This window comes from Marmota marmota, unplaced genomic scaffold, assembly GCF_001458135.2.
Source record: "Marmota marmota marmota unplaced genomic scaffold, marMar, whole genome shotgun sequence".
Taxonomy (NCBI): Eukaryota; Metazoa; Chordata; class Mammalia; order Rodentia; family Sciuridae; genus Marmota; species Marmota marmota.
Window position 1 is genome coordinate 74,081,977 of NW_026000026.1, and position 22,880 is coordinate 74,104,856.

The following is a 22,880-nucleotide window of genomic DNA, read 5'->3' on the forward strand; positions in this document are numbered from 1 at the left end:
TATATATATATATATATATATAATATATATATCTCTTGCTTTCTGTGCTCACATGTGTGTGTGCACATACGCATAGATACACATACCCTCTTTTTCTGAACCATTCAAGAGCAGGTTGCCTAATCCATGCTCCTTCACTTCAGAATTTTTAAGGATAGGGATATTCATTTATGTCACCACATCCAAGGGATGGAATATTGATACAGCATTTAAACTACAGCTCATATTTCAGTAGGTCACTTGTCCCCATAAAGCCCTTACAAAGCATTGTTTCCTCCATTACTTACTTGTGTGCTGGATGTAGTTGTCATGTCTCTAGTTCCTGTCAATCCACAACCATTCTTCAGCCTTTCTTTGTCTTTCATGACCCCGAAGTTTTTAAAGGACATGATCCAATTCCTTTATAGAATTTGATTCTGTGTGGGTCTGACTGATGTTTCCTCGTGATTAGATTTGGGTCATCTAATCATCTCCAGCTCAGGCCTGCATGTGTAGTGCTATGTTCTTCCCCTCAGGGCCACATCCCTCCATCTCCTTGATGATGCTGTTAATTTGATCATCCACACAAGGTGTGATCTGGTCTCTGCACTGTCTAGTCACTGCTTTTTCCCTAGTCACTCCTTTCCACACTTTGCTCTCTGTAGACTTCGTGTCCAATGACTCATGCCGGACCCAACTTTGTGACGCTTGACAGATGGTGCTTTCCCAGCTCTGCCTCTCCTTCCATATTTAGTAGTTGCCATTCAGTGTCCTCCCTTCCCTTCCTTTCTCTCTCCCTCCCACTCTTCCAGTTCACCCTTCTGTCTGTCCCTCTGTCTTTCCATTGGCAATATGAACTTTCATTCAGTAGGCTATAATCCATTACTGTCTTTATTTATCTTGATGCTTAAATTGGCCAATACAAAGCTCTCCTGGAACCTCATGTCGTGTAGTCACTGGAACTTCCCTCTAAGCCACAGAATGCATTTGGGTGGTTGGCGTTTCATTTGTGCTTGACGCCCTATTGTGAACACTCACGTCTTGCCTTTTACGTTTACCAAGTGGCTTCTAGCAGTTGCAATTGGCAGTCATGACACACCATTAATAATTATTAAATGTCTACTGATTCCCTTTTTATGCTTTTAAAATTTTTAACCATTTCTGCTATTTGATCTCTGTAAACATCTAGAACGAGAGCTCTTGATTGAGGCTGTTGCAGGCTGGTAATGCCTTCTTCATCTCATACTGTTCTGTTGTTCAAAATATAGGCTGAGTAGTGAGTGAAGTCAGAGGTCTCATTAGACCTCCGCTCTATGGCGTCTCCCTTTCCCTGAGGGACAATTTTGAGAAACAGCTCCTTAGATTACGTTTGAGCCTTTCAGTCACTTCCACTCTGTACCTCTGGTGTTTCTTAGGTATCACTGTCTGCTTTCCCAATCATTTTTCCTTCTGCCAAAGTAAATATGAGGGGTTTGGAAGTAGGTCAGAACCCCCAGTGTCTGTGCACAGAGTCACCGAGCAGCTGTGTGGGAAACCTGATGTCATCGTCCCAGTTGGGAATGGTGACAGGCACTTGGAGGAGCCTTTCTGGGTTCTTTCCTTAGCATCTTACTCCAGTCAGGAAAGAGAGCGGAAACTCCAAATGGAGATTGATGATGGGAATGTGAATTAATTTCCCTAGGGAACCTCTATTTCCCTTACATTTAAAGACCCAATGGAGAGAGTTTTAGTGGGAAATAGAGCTCTTGAGCCTCTGGGGGAAAGCCTTGGGCTGGTTCCATTTCCAGCCTGTGGGATCAGATTTTTGTCTGTTTCAGTCTAGCTGTGTGGAGAATCCATTGCCCTCAAACAGGGTAGGTGAGCATTATGGGCGGTGGGCTATATGTTTCTGCAGTTAATGGTGGGCAGCACACAGTGGGCAAGTACGGATGTTTAACAGGCAATGTTACCTTGCAGGTCACTTTGGAACTTCTTGGGTGAAGCACTACTGTACATATCAACGAGATTCCAAACAAATCACTATGGTACCATTTGACCAAAAGTCAGGAGGAAAGGGGGTGAGTTCCTTTTTTAAATTTCATGCTTGATTTGCTTGGCTAACAGATAATGATTATAATGTGAACATTAAGTAACATTTCCAGTGTTTCACTGTAATTCTCTTAGTTTTTATACAGTAGTTCCAGAAGGCCTGGTATCCTGAAGATAACTAAAATAAGATGAATATTCTTAGCTCTAAGTTATGTTGGGAACTGCAATTAAGAAAGATGCTTATATTTCACATGTACATGATATTAAATGTGTCAGATGTTTTTAGAAGCTGAAAAGTCTTGGATGACCTCCTCCTAGGAAGCTGATTCACGTTAGTCTCACTTGATCCCTGGAGAGCTGCCATTTGGCAGTTTAGATGTTCCAGTTATCTATTGCTGTATAACAAGTCACCTCAAAACTAAGCAACTTTGACAGCCACACCAGCTATTTTAGTATTTCTCATTGTTTCTGTGGGTCAGGAATTTGGGGAGCATTTGAGTAAGTGATTCAGGCTCAGTTCTCATGTGGTTCCAACCAGATGGTAGTAGAGTGGAAAGTCTGTGGGTCTGAAGCAGCTCAAGGCTGGCCACACAGAGTCCTCTTCCTCTTTCCTGGTTCCCTTCTGTCCCCTCCTCTTGCCCCCACTCTCCCCCTGTCTCTATGGTCTTAGGACCTGCCTATCTGTCTCCCCATATAGGCAACTTTTGGCTTCCTCACAGCATCACTATGCAGATAGGCTCAGAGCGACTGCAGGCTTCAGCAGTGGATATTCTAGCAGTTTACACAGGCACTGTACTGCTTTTTCACAACCTAACCCCAGAAGTCATTACCCTTACTTGCACCTTTCTGTTGGTTGGAACAGTCACAAGAGCCCACAAAGTTCCCATAGGAGAGGGTGCAGACCCTGTCTCTTTGTGGCAGGACTTCCGATGCTTATTGTGTCAAGAGCATTTGGGAATGAAGATATTCCATGGTCATCTTTGGAAGAGACTATAATGCCACATCAGGCTCCCTGGGGCCCTGTCCCACAGCTGCTAGAATCTCTAATATTCTTCCCTTATCCACAGATATCTCCTTGCCTCCTGCCAATCAGCCTTTGATGGGAACTCTCAATGGTGCCAATGTCCTGTGGAGTGATCTGTCTTCTGTCTCCTGCTATTCTTACTACCTTCTCTTCTTCATCTAGTGTTTTACGTTACATTATGATTATCCTAGTTTTGAACTTAAAAAAACATCCATTGCTTGGAATTTTTGGTCTTTTGATTTGTGGGTATTTTTTTTTAATAGCTAGAAAATTCTTGCTGATTATCACTTTGAATTTTGCTTCTCATTCTTACTGTTATTTCCTTCTGGAGATGTTTAAATGTTTTTAATAAGTATTTATGTTTTTCCTCTCTCTGGGAACTGAGCCCAGTGCTTCATGCATACTAGGCAAGCACTCTATGGCTGAGCTACAGCCCAACCCTGGTTCTATTTGTAGTTTTAAGTATTTTTGAGTTGTATCTAATCATTGATAAATGAGTCCTATGCAATCCTGGCACCTTGGCCCTCTCTCTGGTGCCTCTTTGTGCAGTGTGTTGGGAGGTGTGCATGGGACCACGGTGTTCACATGTATAACACTGGCTGCACCAGATCTCAGGTTGGTGGCGTTAGGTACAGTCATTATCACTGTAGCTGCTCAGCCATGCTCTGCCCTTTGCTCTCTTCATGTCCAATTTCTCTTCCGGGCTTTCTTTTACTTTAGCCACAATAGAGAAGTTTATCAGCATCTCTGTTCCTTCCTTGTATCCAAGCAGTAACAAAGCCCTTTTAATGTTTTTTGGCAGAGGAGGGGCTGACTTGTAAATAATCTCAAGAAAGCAGACATGTTAAAATATCATACATAGAGAAATTACAGTATTTTTGAAGGAATATCATAAACCTGTGTTAGGAAGAGTTCCCTAGTTTCTGTGAAATGAACCTGGAGGAGGCCTCCTTAACTTGGGGTCAGAGAACTTTTGTAACACTTAGTCCTAGAAATCACCTTCGCTGAATTATTCTCTCCCACAGTCTTTATTTTGGGTCTTTTTATCTTGTACTTTATCAAATATTTAATGAAATGCTCTTGCATTTTCTCTACACCTATCTTTCTTGAAAGTAAAGAGTGGAGACCACTGCAATGGGTGTTTGGGACTCCAAAGATGTCAGCGAGATCCTGAAACACCTCCTTGGTTGTCAAGGGGTTTATACGAGTCAGTGCAGATCAATTTCTTGGGACAGAGCTTGACACTGATGAGTGTGATCTTAGGACCTTGGTATTATAGTAATTCATCTTCCTAATGATAATTCCTCACATTTATATTACATTTTATAGTTTTCTACTTCCTTTTATTATCCAATATTGTCCTATTTGATCCAATTTTCCTTCTTTCACAAAGGGAAAAATTGAGGGTCAGAAAGAGCAACAGATTTCCAGTGTCATACCGCTCAGGAGTTCCAGAGCTAGGACTGAACCCCCCTCATTCCAGAGTCTGAGTCTCCTGTTTCTGTAGCCATAATGTCACTCTTTGTCAGCTTTCAGGTGAAGAGAAGTAGGGGGACTAGCCATCTAGAGGTAATGTCCTCTCAGTTGGTTCAGAGGAATCATGTGATACTGCATTCATGTTGTACAAACCTGTCCTAGGCACTGGCAGCAGACTTGATATAGATCACAGGGTGTTTTTTTGTTTTGTTTTGTTTTTTTCCTAACATGATTTTTCTTCCCTCTTCCCCCCTGTCCCTTTCATTTGAATTATTTTCCATTAAAAGTGCTGACTTTGCTCTCAGCCTCAGGCCTGGAATTGTGAGCAGATTTGCTACATCCTCTTGGAGAGAGGAGCCCACATGTGGTGAAGGAATGTCCCGGCACCCTACCTTCTGAGAGGGAGCTCCCTCTGTGCAGGTCTGAAGCAGCCCAATGCTGATTCTGTCCTTTCCTGCTGCTCTCAGGATACAGACCAGACTCCTGCATGGTCTGGCCCTGGCCTCCCTCATACCCATTCCTCTCTGCCTCTCACTCTGGCCTTGCAGTACACCAGTGTCCCTCTGTTCCTTCAAGACCCTCTGCTGAGGCCACAGGTCCTCTGCACCCACTTGCTCCTGTTCTCCTCATTCTGTGTCCAGTGAATCCTCCCGACCCCAGCTCAGGCCAGCTTCTCTAACCTTCCTGATCCCATCAGATCCTTTTCATTTCAGCTTAAACACAGTCAGCCTCTCCCTCCTCCCCCCACCCCCAGCCCGCCAACTCTCTCTCAGTATTTGTCATAAAAAGTTGTTAACTTTTTGTTTAAGTGATTATCTGTATCTGCCACTTTCTAAACCCTCAGTAGTTAAACCAAACATTTTTATAGATTTTTTTCCAATACGGCATAGTCATCCTTGGGCAAGAACCTCATCTTTCTACTTTTTCTGCTTATATTTGATGATCCTTTATAGATTCCTGTATTCTCCCATTTCTCTAGGATACTTCATCTGAGCTTTCAAAGTAGAAGCTGGTCTAGAGCTAGTAAATCTGAAATACAGACATTAACAAATTGGTTGATCCTGTTGGGTGTTTCTATTTTCAAAGAACAAAATTTTAAGTTAGTTTAAAGATTTACTTGGCTTTATTTTCAATTCTAGAATTAAGCAATACTTCCTTCCATAAAATAGAAAAAAGTGTTCTGATGAGCAAAGCAGTTTTTAAGACAGAAAAAGGCTGAAGAAAGCATTAACAGAGGACTCAGAGTGAACTGGTCATTTCAGTTACTTATAAAGATGGGACAGGGAGACAGATAATCAGAAAATAACAGATCTGTCAGCATTAGGCTACTTCAGGTTACCTCTCAGGCAGAGGGAACTTTATTATCATGCCAATTGAAACAAACTTGTTTGGGAATTTTGGCTTTGATCTCTTATTTTTCCTGGTTTCTTAGAAGGTCAGATAAACAGCTTGGTTTTGATTTAGTGACAAAGAACATTAGCTTGGGTGACTCCATGCTGACTTTAAGTCTAGGCTTTGGGGCTCAGGGTAGGAAAGGAGCCTAGTCCAAAACAGTGGCCTCTTGTAATTTTTATTTAAAACACTCATATGTCTTACAAATGAGAGAAAGAACACTTTTCAATCTGAGAAATTAATCTTTGCTATTCAGTAAAAGACAATAGATATAAGACTCGTGAATGTAAACTGTCTCTTCCCAGGTCTTCAGTGTTTAGTGTGCTACTCTGATATTAGTGGGTAGCTAAATTTACCTTATGTAGTCACATTTCCTATTATTTCAACAAACCAGGCAGGCTTGCTGGTTTCTTTCTTAGTTTAGGGGAAAAAAAAGTAATTGATTGGCAGGAGAAACAGAAACCCTAACAAATTCCCAAGTTAAAGAGAAAAAGAAGAAACTGGGGATACAACTTTGGTGTTCCTAGGCAATAAATTAGTGATATGAGATAAAATGGTTGTATTCTACTTCTACTACTCAGCAGTAAAAAGAAACAAACCCTTCATGTGCACAACATGGGCAAATCACCAAGCAATTAGGCTGAGTATAAAAAGCCAGATAAAAAAGGGGCACGTACTATGTGGTTTCATTTATACAGAATTATAGACAATGCAAATTAACCTGAAGTGACAGAAATCAGATTCAGTTGTTGCTTAGGGATGAAGTGGGAAGGGGGACCAAAAGACAGGGGAAAAGTTTTGGGGGTAATGGAAATGTTAGTTCAAATGTAATGATCACTTCATGGGTGTATAAGTATATAGAAACTTATAAATTCTACACATTAAACATGTAGTTTAATAATATACTATGGGTCAGTAAAGCTGTTAAAATGTTTATAAAACACCTACTCTGTCTAGGACCAGTTCATCTCAGGAGACACAAGAGTAGGCATAAATAGTCTTTTGCCCTCAGGGAGCTTACAGTCTAATGGGAGAGAGACATTAATCATCATTGAACATCTTCATCTTTGGACAGCTTCAGCTGTGATCAGCACAGTGAGGAAGGGAAAGGTACATGGTGCTATGTGAGCTTGTTTTGGAGGAGATTTGACCTGGTCCAGGAAGGTGTTCTTGAAGAAGTGGTGACTAATGAAAAGACTCAGAAGCTCACAGTTAGGAGACCATCTTCAATTCTTATCGAATCCACAAATCACACATGTTTAAGACAACATCAGCAGGTGCTCATCTACCATGGATTGATACTATACCACCCCTATATACTAGTATTGAAGACGTTTAGCTCTGGGTACAATAGTTTCCTAAATTTAGCTGCAGGAGGCTTTGGACTGAGAAGGTTTTATGATCAATGGCTGATCTTACATGGTTACATACTCTCAGGTTGGAAAGGGTAAAGTTATCTGTTTAGGTACCGCATTTGTCCTGGAGAGGAACAGCCCACATTCTGCTTCACCTTGATGGTCTACCTATTCCTACTAGGGAGAAGATGAATCGGTCACCCTCAAATCCTGTACACGGAGGAAAACAGACTCTATTGAGAAGAGATTTTGTTTTGACGTAGAAGCAGTAGACAGGTGAGTCATTTTCTTAGGAACAAATATTGCTAAATTTGGATTTCTTTCCTTTTCCTTTAAGTCAAAATTTTCTGCTTTTTTCTCCTACCCTCCCTTCTTTATCCTCCACCTATATCCAGTTTGGATTAGACCTTGGGCCGTCACTGATTGTGAGGATCAGTGCTGCCTCCCCATCTTTTAGGTTCAGCAATGATTTGTAGCAATTAATTTGATTTCAGCGTCTTACATACTTAGGGTATGTGTTATGTCTCCAAGAGATTGGGTAGATGCTTAAACAAAACTATTTAGCCTGATTATAACTTTATAAGGTTCCCCCCCCTTAAATAATACAATGATTCTAAAGGAATTGAGCCTAGTAACTTGGGAGGCTGAGACAGGAGGATCCCAAATTTGAGGGTAGTCTCAGCAAATATCTTAAAATTAAAGAGGACTGAGGCTGTAACTCAGTAGTAAAGCATGCCTGGGTTCAATCCTCAGTTCCAAAAAATAAAACAAAGCAAACAAATAAAAGGGACCTGAGATGGAAGAAATTTTATTCCAATTTAATAAAAAGCTTTTAATGAAAAAGCTTTTAGTGGCAGCATTTCACCTACCACTGTGCTCATCCAGGAAAGATACCAATCACTTGCAAAATCAGTCTTTGGAGAGAGAGCTGTGTGTTGTATTCCTCAAGATTTATAGTGTGTCTCATTAAATTGTACCATTTCATGGTGTTAATCTGGTTTGACAAGATTCCAATTCTTTGAGACACTTTACTTGGCAACAGGTTAATTCTTTCAATGAAACCCACGTGGTAAGCTTATTTAAGCTGCCTGTTCAAGATCAGCAATGCTAGCACTGAGATCCTTAAATCTCAGCATGATACTCATGTAATACCATTTAATCTCTTTCCTTTAGTTAAAGGGAAAAAAAAAAAGCTGCCTTCCCTGGGAGATTTACCTATAACCATTACTCTGAGGTCTGGGAGGTTCTGAGATAGTGCCTCTTGCACTAGAATGACTTCTGTGGCAAGTGTCTGCTCTGTACTGTGGCTGCTGAAGGCTGAATACCCTTTTAGCCTAAATTAGAAGTTCATGGAAACTAATTACATCTCTTGAGTAATTTAATCATTCTGTCTTTGGCTCTCAAGCTAGACAACTTAGGTCCAAATTTTGACTCTGTTGCCTAGTCGCCATGTGACCTTGAACAAGTTACTTAATCTTACAGAGCCTTGATTTCCTTATCTGGAAAATGAAGATAGTAATAATACCTAGTTCATAGGATTGTTGTGAGGATTCTGAGAGATAATACATGTAAAATGTGGCAAGGTGGCAGATAATAAAGTGCTCAACAAGTGTAAGTTGTCATTTTTTTTTATCACTGATTAACTTGTCCTGCATCAGACTCGATATATCCTTTCTCTTTTAAACACAGATATGTAATGAAAAGAAAATGCCCCACTCCTTCACTATGTGTGGTCCTGTGAGAGAGGAAGGTAAAGGAGAAGGGCAGCGCAGGGCATAAATTAAATTTGGATAGCAAAGGACAGTTGCAAAAAGCCATCCTCCAACCAAAACTGGTTCTTGGTTGTAAGCAAATCTGCAATCTGGATGTTTCAAGCACTCATAGACGTATCTCTATTTAGATATAGAATTAAGGGAATCTATGTTATTGGCATCCTTGAGGAGGTTCAGAAGATGTGTTTGGGCGGATGTTCTTATGCATGTGAAACATTTATTTCCTAGAGCTGATCATGTGCATGGTTGTTTGGAAGAGGGCACACCTTGATTGGCAGCTCTCTGGCAGGTTGAAAACAAGCTCAGAGATGTTTCTGAAGCTGCATTGTTTTCCATGCCTTCTTCCAAGGATTCCTGAGAAGTTGTGGAGAGTTGCTCCTGGGGCAGTTAAAACTCCCTGTGGCATCTCCCTCTTGTTTCCACCTCGCCAACACTTCCAAGCACCTTCCCTCTCTTATCATACCTACAAAACCTTTTCGGGACCCTGTCAGAAGCCAGGAGCACATGCTCACACTTCACACACAAAGAGGACTTGGGAAGTCAGTTTTTCCCTAGTGTCTCTGGGTCCCTTGGTGTGAAGTGGAAGCATCTTGAGCAGGTTCAGAACCAGGCTGCTGAATCTCCTGTGAAGCAGGAGGTGAGTGGACAGTTCCATGAAAACCCTTCTCTCAGTTTTCTCTAATAGGTCTCATGGGTTAGGTTACATGTTGGCAGTATTTTTCTTCTGTTTCTTCCTCCTCCTCCTCCTTCCTTTCTCTCTCTCTCTCTCTCTTGTTGGTTCTTTTTATATAATGTTAGGATTCATTTTAACATGATTATAAAAGCATGGACTATAATTTGCTCTAATTTAGTCCCCAGTATTTCCCCTTTCTGTCTCCTCTCCTGCCTTCCCCAGTTCCCTTTCCCCTGCTCTACTGATCTTCCCGCTATTTAGTTTTTAAATTTTTTTATAGTTATCTCTTGTGGATGTACATGATAGAGAGATTCACTGTGAAACATTCATATATGTACATAGGAAGGAAAGTTAGGTAAGAGTCATTCCCCTGTTCTTCCTTCTGTCCCTTCTCCTTCCCCCGTAGTCCCTTTCATCTAGACCACTGATCTTTCTTCTGTTTTGATGGAATCCCTCCACCCCTTTCCTTCTTTTTTCTCCCTTATTTTGGACTAGCTTCTGAAAATCAGATCTTTCTATATTTCTTCACATATCTAGAAGGGAATTAGGGTGACAAGGAAAAGGCATTTCCCTGTGTCAGGTGGCAGTAGCCGGGGGACTCTGCCTGGAGTCCTGTTCTCTGGGTGACTCTTGCCCTCTTCTTCAGCAAGGAGGGGACTGCTGCTAGATGCCTGCCGTCTTTCAGCCTGGGCCTCCTGTAGGTTCCTCACTTCCATATGCTGTACCACTGGCAGGGGCTCAAAATGCAAGTTTAGCACCCAGGAAGTGGACACAAAAGAGGGGATGGTTATATTTAGAGGTTTGCAATGTTCCCAGAATATGTTAACTCTACCATAAACATGGAATATGTAGACACTGACATACTGGCTATTAATGTGGTGTTTTATCAAGATAAACATGTTAAATAAAGTGTGACTTAAGAGTATGAGATGGCATGGATTTTGAAGGTTAAATCCTTTGAACCTTTAGACTCATTGCTGATATGTTATTTTGTAACAGAAGCTGTAGCCTTTACAAAGGGCTATTCCAGGGGTCAATTGCAAGTCCATGATATCAGTATTCCTTAATGTTGGTGGGAATCACTTACAACTATATCCACTGGGTGCTTGCTAGAACCAGATTCCACTCCCTGCCCAGGACCAACTTTCAGGGACTGACACACTTTCTAGCTTTTTAGTTATTCTTTGTTCTTAATAATGATTGGTACACTGTACGCCATGTGTTTCACAATACAGTTTCATCAAAGCACATGAAAACATTTTTCTTATTAGAAACAAGCAACCATGGCAAATCCAAACCAAACAAAACCCCTCAGGCCTTTTTATACAGGTGCTTAGTAATACTCATGTGGAGGAGAGAGTACCTAATAAACAGAGGGGGTCATTTCTAGTCCACCTTTGAAGTTAAAGAATGTTAAAGGGGAGGAGGGCAAGGAAGCTGTAGTATCTGAGTGCTTTCTGTAAGAAGGACACCTTCATACATTGTCTCATGTAATCCTCATTCTAACCTGATGAGGTGGCTACCCCTTCCCCATCCCCATGCTGCTGCTAAGGAATCTGCTGTTTAGAAGGGTGAGGTCATCTGCCCAGGCTAAGGTTGGAAGTTCATAGAAGCTCATTCCACCACATGTTGCTGCCTCAAAACTTAGAATATTCTAGAAATATTCCAGGTGATGAGCCTGGTGCCACCAGTGGGTGTATTTCAGAGACACCATGGAGCGTTCAACGTACAGGCTGTGGAATCTACGAAGTGCTGTTCTCATTCTAATTATTTGCATTTGACATCATAAACTAATGGTGCAATAAAACTAAAGCTGCAAACTTTTCACACCTACTACTCTGTGACCTTTGGAAAGACCACACATAACTAAATTAAAAGAGGTGATATAGGAAGAGCATACTGCCCGGCATGTGGCACTTAGTTGGTGTTCCATGAATTCTCTCTCTCTGACATATATGTATCCCCCCACCTCTTCTCCTACCTTTTATTTTTAAGGTGGCACCTTTTGTCAGTGGAGACTAGCATGAGTCAGAGAAATCAAAGTATTAGTGCTGTATTATCAGCTGATTATTTTCATTAAATCCCAATGCATTGCTGTCAATGTGCTAATCCTCAAATCATGGTGAGAAAGGGTTAATTACTGAGCCATAGGCCCTACATAAAGAACTGTTATGACTCTTTGATCCATGAATTAGCTGAAAATCAAATGAAGTCTTAATCCAGGGCTTTGAATTTAGATCTGTGGTTCTTGAACTTTGTGTATCAAGGATCCTTTTAAAATACTGAATACATCTGGGTGTGGTGGTGCACACTTGTAATCCCAGCAACTCAAGAGGAGGATGGCGATTTCAAAGACAGCTTTAACAAATTTAGTGAGGCCCTGTCTCAAAAAAAAAAAAAAAAAAAAAGCTGGGATATCAGGATTGTGGCTCAGTGGTTAAGTGCCCCCTAGGCTCAATCCCTGATACCCTCTCCACCAAAAAAATCACTAAATACATTCTCAGATATCTACCTTTAATTCTTCTGAGTTCTTTTAACATGGCTTCTCAAAACTAGGCCTGTCCTCTTCCCCCTGGATACTATACTCTTCCGTATTGGCTTCCACATTCCTTCTGAGGCCACATCTCGCTCAGTCCCTTCTCTCTGTTACGTTTGCCCTTTCAGAGGTAGTTCCAGGAAAGGTTCAGACCTGAACTGCTGAAGTCTCCTGGATTATTCTGAGCTAATGTTTCACAGGCTAATATTAGCTTTTCATGTCTTTCCTTCGAAAGGATTTTATTATTCCAACACTGAAAAGTTAAAGTTAGTAGAAAATCTTTTTATTTAATCCTAAAGCAAAACTTGTTTAAATCCAGGTGCCATGTCCATCAAGTGAACATGATGGTTCTTTGAATTTCCCTTCAGATTTCTTTTGAAATTCAGTTTCAGGACTCTAGCATTTAAAGTACAGTATGAAATGGCTTTCAGTAGATGTCTATGACTTGTAGTGGTTATGGGATGTTGTTAAAACATGCTCCAAAGGAGAATCTCTTCTTATTTTCTTAGAAGGTATCTGTCATGGGTTAAATCATGTCACAACCAAATTCATATGTTGAAGTCCTAATCCTGTTTCTACAAATGTGACTTTATTTGGAGATAGCCTCTTCATAGAGGTAATCCAGTTACAATGAGGTAATTAGGGTGGGCCCTACTTACCACATCTGGTGTCTATGTCAGAAGGGAAAATGTAGATACAGAGACAGACAGGCACACAGACAGATGCCTTGTGAACATGAAGGCAGAGATCAGGACAGTGGTCTCTGAACCAGGAAATTCCAGGTTGCCAGTAGCCTATGAAAGCTAGAAGGAAGCTGTGGAGCAGATTCTCCTTCACAGATCTAAAAAGGAACCGGTCTTGCCAGGACCTTGATCTTGAACTTTCAGCCTCTGGGCCTAGGAGATGGTGCATTTCTGGTGTTTAAGCCATCCAATTTGTGGCACTTTGTTATAGCAGCACCAAAAATGTACACAGTACTGACTAGGGAGGGCGTCTCTCTGTGAAGCAGCACCCATGTCCATGACAACCTTTTCAATGGGTGGCTCAGCTCTCCTTCAACAGTACCACTTCATAAAATTGCCCATTTACATAAACTACCTTCCTCATTCTGGATACTCTCTTTTTTTAAATAGTAGTCTAAGCTTTTAAATAATTGCCCTTTTATACCTGAATAAGGTGTCAAAAGACCCAGACTTTGAAGGTTTATGTTTTATATTGGTTAATTGACTAGATTTATATAATTTTTTCCTTGAAGTAGGTCAACTCTGCTTGAATGAGTTTAGTGTACAGTTCCTGGGTGAAGAACGGGCATGCAGAAGCAGCCTTTAGTGGTGGTATGTGAGTTACTAATAGTTGCCAGTGTCTATGGAATAATTAACTCCACCATGCAGTATCTCATGGAAATTAATGAGCAAATATAGGGAAAATATTTGTTTAAGCTAAAGGATCATGGTGGTAGTCATTTGCCAGCATCCTTGGATTTGTTTATTTTAAAGAAATTTCTCACAGATGTAAGTAACACATGGATATTTTCTTCCAAACGTTTTCCAGGAGGGGCCACTAAACCATATGGAAAATTATAGAAACAAAAGGCATCTTGTGATTCACTGGATCAGTGCAGTCTCTTGGGGGGCCGTGTTTATACTTGGGGAAAGGAAACAATTAGGATGCTTTATTTTTTTTTTCCAGGACTAGCTGGCTCCAACAGAAGTCCATCCATTTGAAAATCTTATATGTGTTAAATGCTCTTTCCCCCATAGTCGACATTCTCCAGAGGTAGACAGCAAGGATAACTTGTTAGAGATGGCCAGGGATGAGGGATGGAATCCAGGGCTAGACAAGAATAATTGTCTTCATGGAGCTTATCTTTGAGTATAGGATGCACATTCACACACACCTACACATGTACATATTCAAGCAACTCAGGATAAATACTGACATAAACCCGGAGGCCTGGAATGCTGTTGGAAAATGCAATCAGGGGCCTTAACAATTGCACTCTTGCTGAGAATAATAGCCTGATTGGGTATCCCAAATCCATTTCCTCCCTCCCTGTCTCATATTATTAAGCATAACTGCATGCCAGAGACTCTACTGACAGTCGGGATATTACATTTTCTGAAGCACAAGGAATCTATTGGTCTGTCTATCTTAAAAGCCTCATCTGTTTTTTTTTTTTCATACTAATTTGAAGTCTTCCTTCTTTTGCAAGTTTTCTATGTGTAAGAAAGGGGAGTCAGTGTTCCACTGAGCCAGTCCCAGTCTAGCATAGCCATTGTCACCTCTGTCTCCTTCTATCCACCATGTCCCCTGTATTTGCATGGTAATGGCCCTTTCTTTGTACTGGTTGGGTGGTAAATTAAGTGTGTATTTCATATACCTGTGCTCAGTTCTAAATATTGTCTTAGGGGAAGCTTTTAATACAGTACTGCGTGCCTGTGGTGGTTCAATTTTGTCTTCTGGTGAAGCAATATTGAGATACACTATTTTTTTTCCTTTAAAACTTTGGTGAAACAACTAGAGGAACTTAATCGAATTAATTGCTCCTCAAACTAAAACTTTAATATATATATACATAATTTTCATTTGTGTATATGTAGGAGGGAAAACAGGAAAGTGGAGGATTGGTTAAAGTCAGAATAGTGGAGACTAGAGTTTTATGGAAAAACTGAAAAATTGACTTGATCTCTCCAGTCAGTCAGCTCCCTCATGTCAAGTAAGTTTCAGAGCAGGCTGCATATTGCAGATGAAAGATCCAAGCAGCCCCAAGTTTGAATTCAGCATCTGTCCCTTATTAGCTGCATGACTCCTGGTGAGTGGTTGAACTGCATCTAAAGATGAGGTTAATGGCACCTGTCTTGCAGGGCTGTTCAGTAGATGTCCAGTGTCTGAAAAGGTTGTGCCTTTTTTTTTTTTCCTATTCTATAAATTCTGGTACTTTATTGTTATTTTGGCAAACCTTAGTTCTGGGAGGTGTTTCTATGAGCCTGCTTTTCTTTTAAAATTTGTTCTCATCAGTTCTACGTGATAGTAGAATGCATTTTGACACATCATTCATGAATAGAGTATAACTTCTCATTCTTCTGGTTGTACATGATGTAGAATCACACCGGTTGTGTAATCATATATGTATGTAGGCAATAATGTCTGATTCATTCTATTTTCCTTCCTACCCCCACGTTCCTTCCTCTCCCTTCACTCCCCTCTGCCTAATCCAAAGTAAGCCTGCTTTTTGTCCTATAGTATATGACTTCTCAGTTCATCTGTAAGCTGAGAGTAAATACAGGTGCATCAAAGGTATACATGGAAAGAGATTGCTAGAGAAAGATTCTATTTTCAAACTATTTAAACAATGATTTTATATTTATACATATTTCTTACAAAAAGATGAAGTTTTATGCCCCCTACAATTTATGATCTCAAAAAGAAGCCATTCTCATTTTAATTAAAGAAATTCTGACTTCTGGGGTATGTGATATGTGTGCACACACTAGTTTGTGTCTTTGTAACTGTGTTTTTGTATGTTTTCCAGAAAGAATCATCTTATGTAATAGCTGCATGACTGTATTCAGCCTCTAGATGGCAGTTTTGTATATATATTGGTAAGGATAGTTCGGTTGAAAATTAGCTGTCCTTTATACATTGACAATTAGGAGTCAATGGAGTATGTGTGTGTGTGTGTGTGTGTGTGTGTGTGTGTGATCTGTAGAAGTGATCATCATGTGACTGTTACTCCTTAAGGGAAAGGTATTCTAAGTGACTCATTCTTTGTCTAGAAATTCCTTCCTCCCACCCATTCTCGTGGATCATTCATACCCACTTTCCTGCAAAAAGCCCATATTCTTAGTTAGGCTTCTGTTTAAACATTGCCTTTTAGCTGTTTTCTGAACTAAAGTACAAGGCTCTTGGCTTCAGGGACAACTTATCTGAAGATGGTGAAGACAGTCCATGTGTGATTCCACTGTCCTGTGTGCTGGGCCGTTGGACTTCTCTCTCTTGGTGCAGCGTACCTTTATCTTGTGCAACAGATTAATCCATTTTTCCTGGTTTCAAACTTCCCCTCCCTCCCCTTCTCACCCCTTGTTTGAAATAATATTTGATTTTGCCTTCCTGCTGGTTGGATTGGAGTGCTGGTCTCAATGCCATTGACATTTCAGGCAGGAAATGGCTTTTTCCTTCCTCTGAGGGTGTTATACTGCGCTGACTTCCATGACATGAGTTGGGGAGATATTGTACTTTCTGAATTGCCTCTTGGCTCTTTTGTAAAATAGCAGAGCAGCTTTTGAAATCTTTAGAATTCATGTATTTAAGTTAGAACTTGTCATTATTTTTTTGTTTCTAATTAAATGAGAGTGTTTGCTCTGATTTAAGAACGAAGGGGATATGGTGGTTAATGGATTTGATAGGAAGGTGACTGGGGCAATCATGTTTCTCTTTTTAATCTGCAGAGTGAAATTTGGAGCTTTAATGATTGACTGTACCCATTTATTTACCAGTTTCTAAATATAGACTCTTTGTTTTTACACATAGCAAAAATGAGGTGAGGGGGGATCTACACTAAAATTTTGCTATTATATAAATTCAAAGAAGGAAGTACTCAACCAGTAAATTCCACTTATGTTCATTTCTGCTCATTGTGAAATAGAATGGTAAAAATGGGGTAGGGATAAACCAGAAGATATATTTTCTTAGTTTGTTATTAATAAATGGTAAGGGATATTTGCATTCTCTGTGAGTCTCACTTCATTCCATCAATTAATAATGCTTTCTCCTGGTGAAGTGTGTTAACCTTTGTTTACTTCTATGTCCCTGGTGCCTGTATTGTAGCTGGCACATAACAAGTATTCAATCAACATCTTTTATATTTAAGGGCCATGCAGTTGTGCTAAAGATTTCTTTGTCTACATTTTCTGGTGTTTTATAACTTCAGTCTCTAAAACATATAAGAACTTATCTGATGTGATTGGGAATGTTTACTTTTTACACTGTTGTTATTGAAATGATCCTAATTAGTATAGGACCTTTCTTCTAAGAGGTCAGTACTGTTGACTTTAATAGGTTATGATTTACTCATTCATCAGGATGAAATCATTTCTAAGTAGTGGATTAGAAGCTGTTTCTAACTATTTCTTAGGGTGTGTGGGAGGGGGTTCCTCTCCTTGAATAGCTGGTCCTCCAGGCTCCTGGGGTGTATAAGTAGCACACACATGGCGGCAGTATAGTATAAAAGGAATGGATTTTGCTTCAGAGTCAGACATACCTGGGTTCAAGTTCAGATGCTGGTGTTTAATAGCAATAGAACACTAAATAGCAAGTGATTTCTCGGAGAGCCATTTATTTTTCACTTTCAAAAAAAGGCACAATGATAGTACTTCCTATAATTATTGTGATAAATAAGGGATAATTTAAGTGAAGTCCCTAGCATGGTGCTTGGTACATGAAAAGTAGTAGATAAATCTTAGGTATGGTGTGGGGGGCACAATTTGTAACTCCTGGTTTTTCTCTTCTCTATCTCTCTGACCCCACCCACTTTACCTGGCATATGGTGATAGGTGAGAGCTCCCTCTGGGACTTGCCCTTGTATTCTTGTTTTCCCCATAGAGGCATTGTTCCTGTGTTTCTATCCAAAAGCAGAATCCTACAGATTTTAAGGAAAATGAGACTGAGCCTATTTTCCTTGGGAAGATATAAAATTTCCTACACATATTCTCTTATTTTGCTACTTTTCTGCTCTTTGTAGACATTTGAGTCTGTAATCTCATAAACAGAATGCAAAGGTTGTCATTCTCCAAGATTATTCGCAACAGCTTTGGTCATATCTGTATAAATGAAGATCTACTGAACCTTGAATTCTTGCCCTTGGCCAGGAACTGCTAGGCATTGGTTTTCCTGCTCTGGAAGTTGTAAAGCACTTTTTATCAGTGGATGGCAGGTCCATTCCCCATGCCCTCATCTGCCTGTCATCCTACATGAGCACAGTGGGACAGGTTGTGCACACAGGCTGTGAAAATGTGTATTTCTGTGAGTGCTGTGGTCCTTCTTATCCTCTGAACTTGGCCCTTATAGTTTATAGTAGTGTGGATGGAAATTAGGGAATGAACTCTGGTCAACTGAAGATTTAGTTTTACAAATGAGAAAACCCCAGATCTTTGGAGATTGATTTAGAAAGTACTGTTAGATTCTGATCATGTTTGTTTCAGTGGGGTGGAGTTAGTTCTAGCATTTCCTTGTCCAATAGGAAGTGGGTAAATTGCCAAACCACTGAGATCACCATTGTTGACTCAGATTCAGGAATAAGATTAGGAAAGCTGTCGAGGAACCCTGGAATCAGCGCTGTTGAGGAGGCCATGAACTGACATCAGTGGTCCCAGGATCCTGGACAAGTTGTTAAATGATATATTGCTTTCCACAAACTCTTTTTGGGGGGCAGCCTTGGAGGAAATAGGCTGGTGGGCAACAAGGTGCTCTGTGATAGATGGAGAACCATTTTCTGCCTTGTTCTCGGAGTGTGAGCGTGTCAGCCTAGAGAAAACTGCAGATCCTCGTTCCTGCTTCTCATGCTGATCCAGCTACAGCACTAAACAAGGGCAGATTCATAGTGAAAAGAAGGGAGAGAGCTTCTTGGCAGATTTTCTAGAATTTGCTAGAGATCCCTTCTGTCTTCACCAGCTACCAGGCATTAGTTTTTAAAGGACCAGTTTGATGCTTCACTCAGGAGGAAAGAGGAAATGGCCATGATGTCAGCTGCTGTGTTCCTTCAGCCCTAGCCGGGTGCTTTGTGGTAGAGGCGTGATTTTCGGGGCTGTGTGTGAGTGTGCTGATGGTGACGTCCTGTGTGTCAGCGCCTGCGGGATATCTTATTCCCTTCTTAGAGATATGCACACTTACCCTTCTCCAGCCTTAATTTTGACACTACTCCATACCTGCCATCCTCCCCTATTTTCCCCTGTGAGAACCACTAATTTTGGGAGTATTTTCTTTGGGCCTGACACTTTGAAATGCCTGATACACTTCTCATTTAACTTTCACAGCATGCCCTGAAGTGTAACCCTGGTAACCCTGGCAGACAAGTAGTTGAACTTCTCTATGCTGCTTTTCTTAAAAATGCAGGTCGTTTGAGTGGCAGAGAGCAGAGCTGTTGCTTGTCTACCAGGGCCACTCAACTAGGAAGCCATTGAGTCAGGCTTACTAGTGAGGTTTTTATTAGTGAGAAGTCATAGCTCTCGGGTGTTTAAAAAGCAGTTTTTTAATTGAGGTGTAGTCACAGTAAAGTGAACAGATCTTAAGTCTGTATTATTATTTTTCTTTTGTGCTGCTGGGGTTGAACCCAGGGCCTTGTGCGTGTGAGGCAAGCACTCTACCAACTGAGCTATATCCCCAGCCCCTCTTCAGTCTGTATTTTAATAATTATGGGCACACATCTGCATGCATGTGCATACACATTGATGTAACCTCCTGATCAACATACAGAACATTTCCATTACCTCGAAAGCTTCCTGTGTGCCCTTTCCCAGACATTTCCCATACCCCTTTCTTAAAAAGAATCACTCTTCTGACTTCTGTTGTGTGGAAGTATATTGCAAGAGTTTGAACATTACATAACGGGGAATCATATAGTTTGTTGTATTTTGTATTTATTTTCCCTAATTATGTCTGAGATTCATTCATCTCACATTTAGCAGTAGTGGGTCCTTTATAGTTGTCCTATAGTGTTTTATTGCTTTAATTTACAACCTTTTATATGTTTTCTTATCTATTGATACTTTTATTGTTGCTATTTGGGGCTACTAGGAAAGAAATTACAAGCATTCTTGAATGTGCCTTTGGTGGATGTGGGCACTTGTTTCTTTTGATGATCTGTGTAGAGATAGAATTGCTATGTCATATGGCAGGTGTCTGTTTAGTTCTAGAAGATAGTGCCCAAGTGGTTTTATCAACTTATCTGTTGTATGAGCAGTGTATATGAGAGTCTCAGTTGTTCGTCATCCTTGCTACTATTTGGTATCAGTGGCCTTGTTAGTGCTATCAATTCAGGAGGGTGTTTGTTATATCTCGCTGTGGTTTTAATTACATTCCTCTAATGAGTAATCATTTTGGGTCCTATTTCTTATTCTTATTTGCAATTTGGATGTTCTTTTTTATAGAGTGCCTTTTAAGTCTTTTATTGGATTGGATTGTTCAGTTTTACCCCATCCCCTTATTTATTTGTAGATATTTATTTTGGATGAGAGTCTTATTGGAGATATGTATATATCACAAATATTTTTTCTCTCTCTGGTTTACCTTTTCATTCTACTAGCTTTTGATGAATACAGGTTCTTCATTTTGGTGAACTTACCTGTTTTTTTCTTTATGATTAGTGCTTTTCGTGGTCTTAAAAACCAACTTAGTTGCCTTTTCATTCTCTTGAATGTTTTAAGGTAGAAAAGAAGGTGGAGAACTGCTGCTAGAGAAAGTAAGCCCCAGCCACACTGGTACTCTTGGATTCTTGTTTGGGAATTGACTGTTTGCCTTAGGTGATAATGCAAGGTCTCATATTTAAAAAGCACTTTAGGTTTACATAGCCCTTTATCATTCAATCCCATGGATTCCTGGGCAGGAGCACACTGAGGTGTTTGCAAGAGTGCTTTTTTGTTTTGACCCTGCAGACTTGGGTGGTCAGCTTAAGTGCTCTGTGGCTCTGATACCTTTGCATTTGCCACGGGAGTCATGCACAAGGCTTTGTAACTTGATAGCTCTGTAATTATGGAAAAGGTATTGAACCTTTCTGAGCCTTGGCTTTCTCATCTGATAAGTGGGATAATGAAAATATATTTACTGTATGACATAGCTTTGAAGTCTAAATAAATGAATTTATGTGGAGTGCCCACACAGCAGCTGGCACATAGTACTGGACTGTTATTGTTCTTTTTTTAAGGCATCTAATAGGATCACATTTCTTCATGGAGCTTAGAAAGAACTTGATCATTTATCCATTTCTCTTTCATTGTTTTATATTTCCCTTTCTCATTGCACATCTTTTCCCTCCCCCACCTCCCCCATCTCCCCCATCTCATTTTTGCTATGAAAACTCACATTCTTATTTATTTATTTATTTATTGGAATTTAAAATTTAAACCAGGGTTGTTTTACCACTGAAACACATCCCTAGTCCTCTTTATTTTTTTCAAATTTTGAGACAGGGTCTCACTAAATTTTTGAGGCTGGCCTTGAACTTGTGATCTTCCTGCCTCAGCCTCCTGGGATGACAGGCAGATGTCACTGCACCTGGCCCACATGGATTTTAAACATGAACTAAATTGAAAACCTGTAAGAAAAGGTGTGAAAATGTGCTGCTCCGAAGGGACTGACATAGAAGTATAGGGCCATTGAGGGTTTTGTTTTGTTTTGGGGGGTGGTGGTTCATAGGGGCATAGGGAACATAAAAATGGAAAGAAATCATTGTTTGGTTCCCAAATAGAGTGTTTATTTTTTAACCTTGTTTCTAGGAAATTCACATTAATTAGGAGATTTGTGTAATAGGGGTTTCAATCATAGTAAGTACTAGAAACGATAGTACTATTTCCAGATGTACATTCTGGAGACTGAGAAAAAAGTATCTGAACTTGGGGTGATAGGATTAAAACGGAGTGTGTTGAATGCACTTTATTCACCATCTATCATCTACTCCACGCCATACTCTCCCTTCACCCTGCAGAAGCGAACAAGATCACATGTGGAAAAGAACTTGTATTTTGATATATCTTCTTGAGATGAAAACAAATCCTGTTGACTTTCCTGGTCACCTAGGCCAAGTGACCCACCCTTTACAGCCTCAGAGTTTGTTTGAACTTCCTCTTTGTGGCTCTGGGTGGAAATTTCTCACTGTGTGCCATGAAGTTGATATGACATCTGCGAGGCCCCTGAGATCTTGGTATTTAGGCATCTCTTGTGCTCAAACTGTTTCCTAACAGGAAATGAACTGGAGATGTGTTGACTCCGTGACCTCAGTGTAGAGAGGAGGGTGTCTTTGCTCTCCAGTGTGGGGTGACCAGGAAGGAAATGAGTCCAGTGGAGTGGGCAGCCCAAGCTTGGACCTCAAATTTAACCAGGATCACCTGGGGTTAAAATCTAATGTTCCCAGGCCCAGCCCAGAAGTCCACATTCAATAGGGTGGGGTTAGGGTGGGGTTAGGCTGGGAATCTCCATTTTAATGGATTACCCAGTTCAGAAGCAGGCAGTACAGGGATAAGACCTTGAGTAACATTCAAAGATCCAGGTTCAGGGACTTGAGAGTTCTGCAGTAGACCATAGCTTCAAAGCCATCAGCTTCCAAGTATTTGCGCTTGATATATATATATATATATATATTCTTTTTTAATTATAATGCATTCATATATATATATATATATTGCATTACAATTCTTATTACACATATAGAGCACAATTTTTCGTATCTCTGGTTGTAATACAGTATATTCACCCCAATTCATGTCTAAAAACTGGAACAAACAGGAATGCCCACTTTCACCACTTCTATTTAACATAGTTCTTGAAACACTGGCCAGAGCAATTAGATGAAAAAAATTAAAGGGATACACATAGGAAAAGAAGAACTCAAATTGGCACTATTTGCTGTTAATATGATTCTATACCTAGAAGATCC

At 40.3% G+C, this 22,880-nt stretch overlaps 1 protein-coding gene across 8 annotated transcripts in view; it reads left to right on the forward strand.

Annotated features, from left to right (window-relative positions):
* Arhgap26 (Rho GTPase activating protein 26) overlaps positions 1-22,880 on the forward strand; it is a 411,269-nt gene that overhangs the window by 131,022 nt on the left and 257,367 nt on the right. For all 8 annotated transcript variants that reach the window (XM_048811731.1, XM_048811728.1, XM_048811733.1 and 5 more), the window contains exons 9-10: positions 1,936-2,036; positions 7,436-7,530. In XM_048811731.1, the coding sequence (XP_048667688.1) occupies positions 1,936-2,036; positions 7,436-7,530 (196 nt within the window). The remainder of the gene's footprint in view (positions 1-1,935; positions 2,037-7,435; positions 7,531-22,880) is intronic.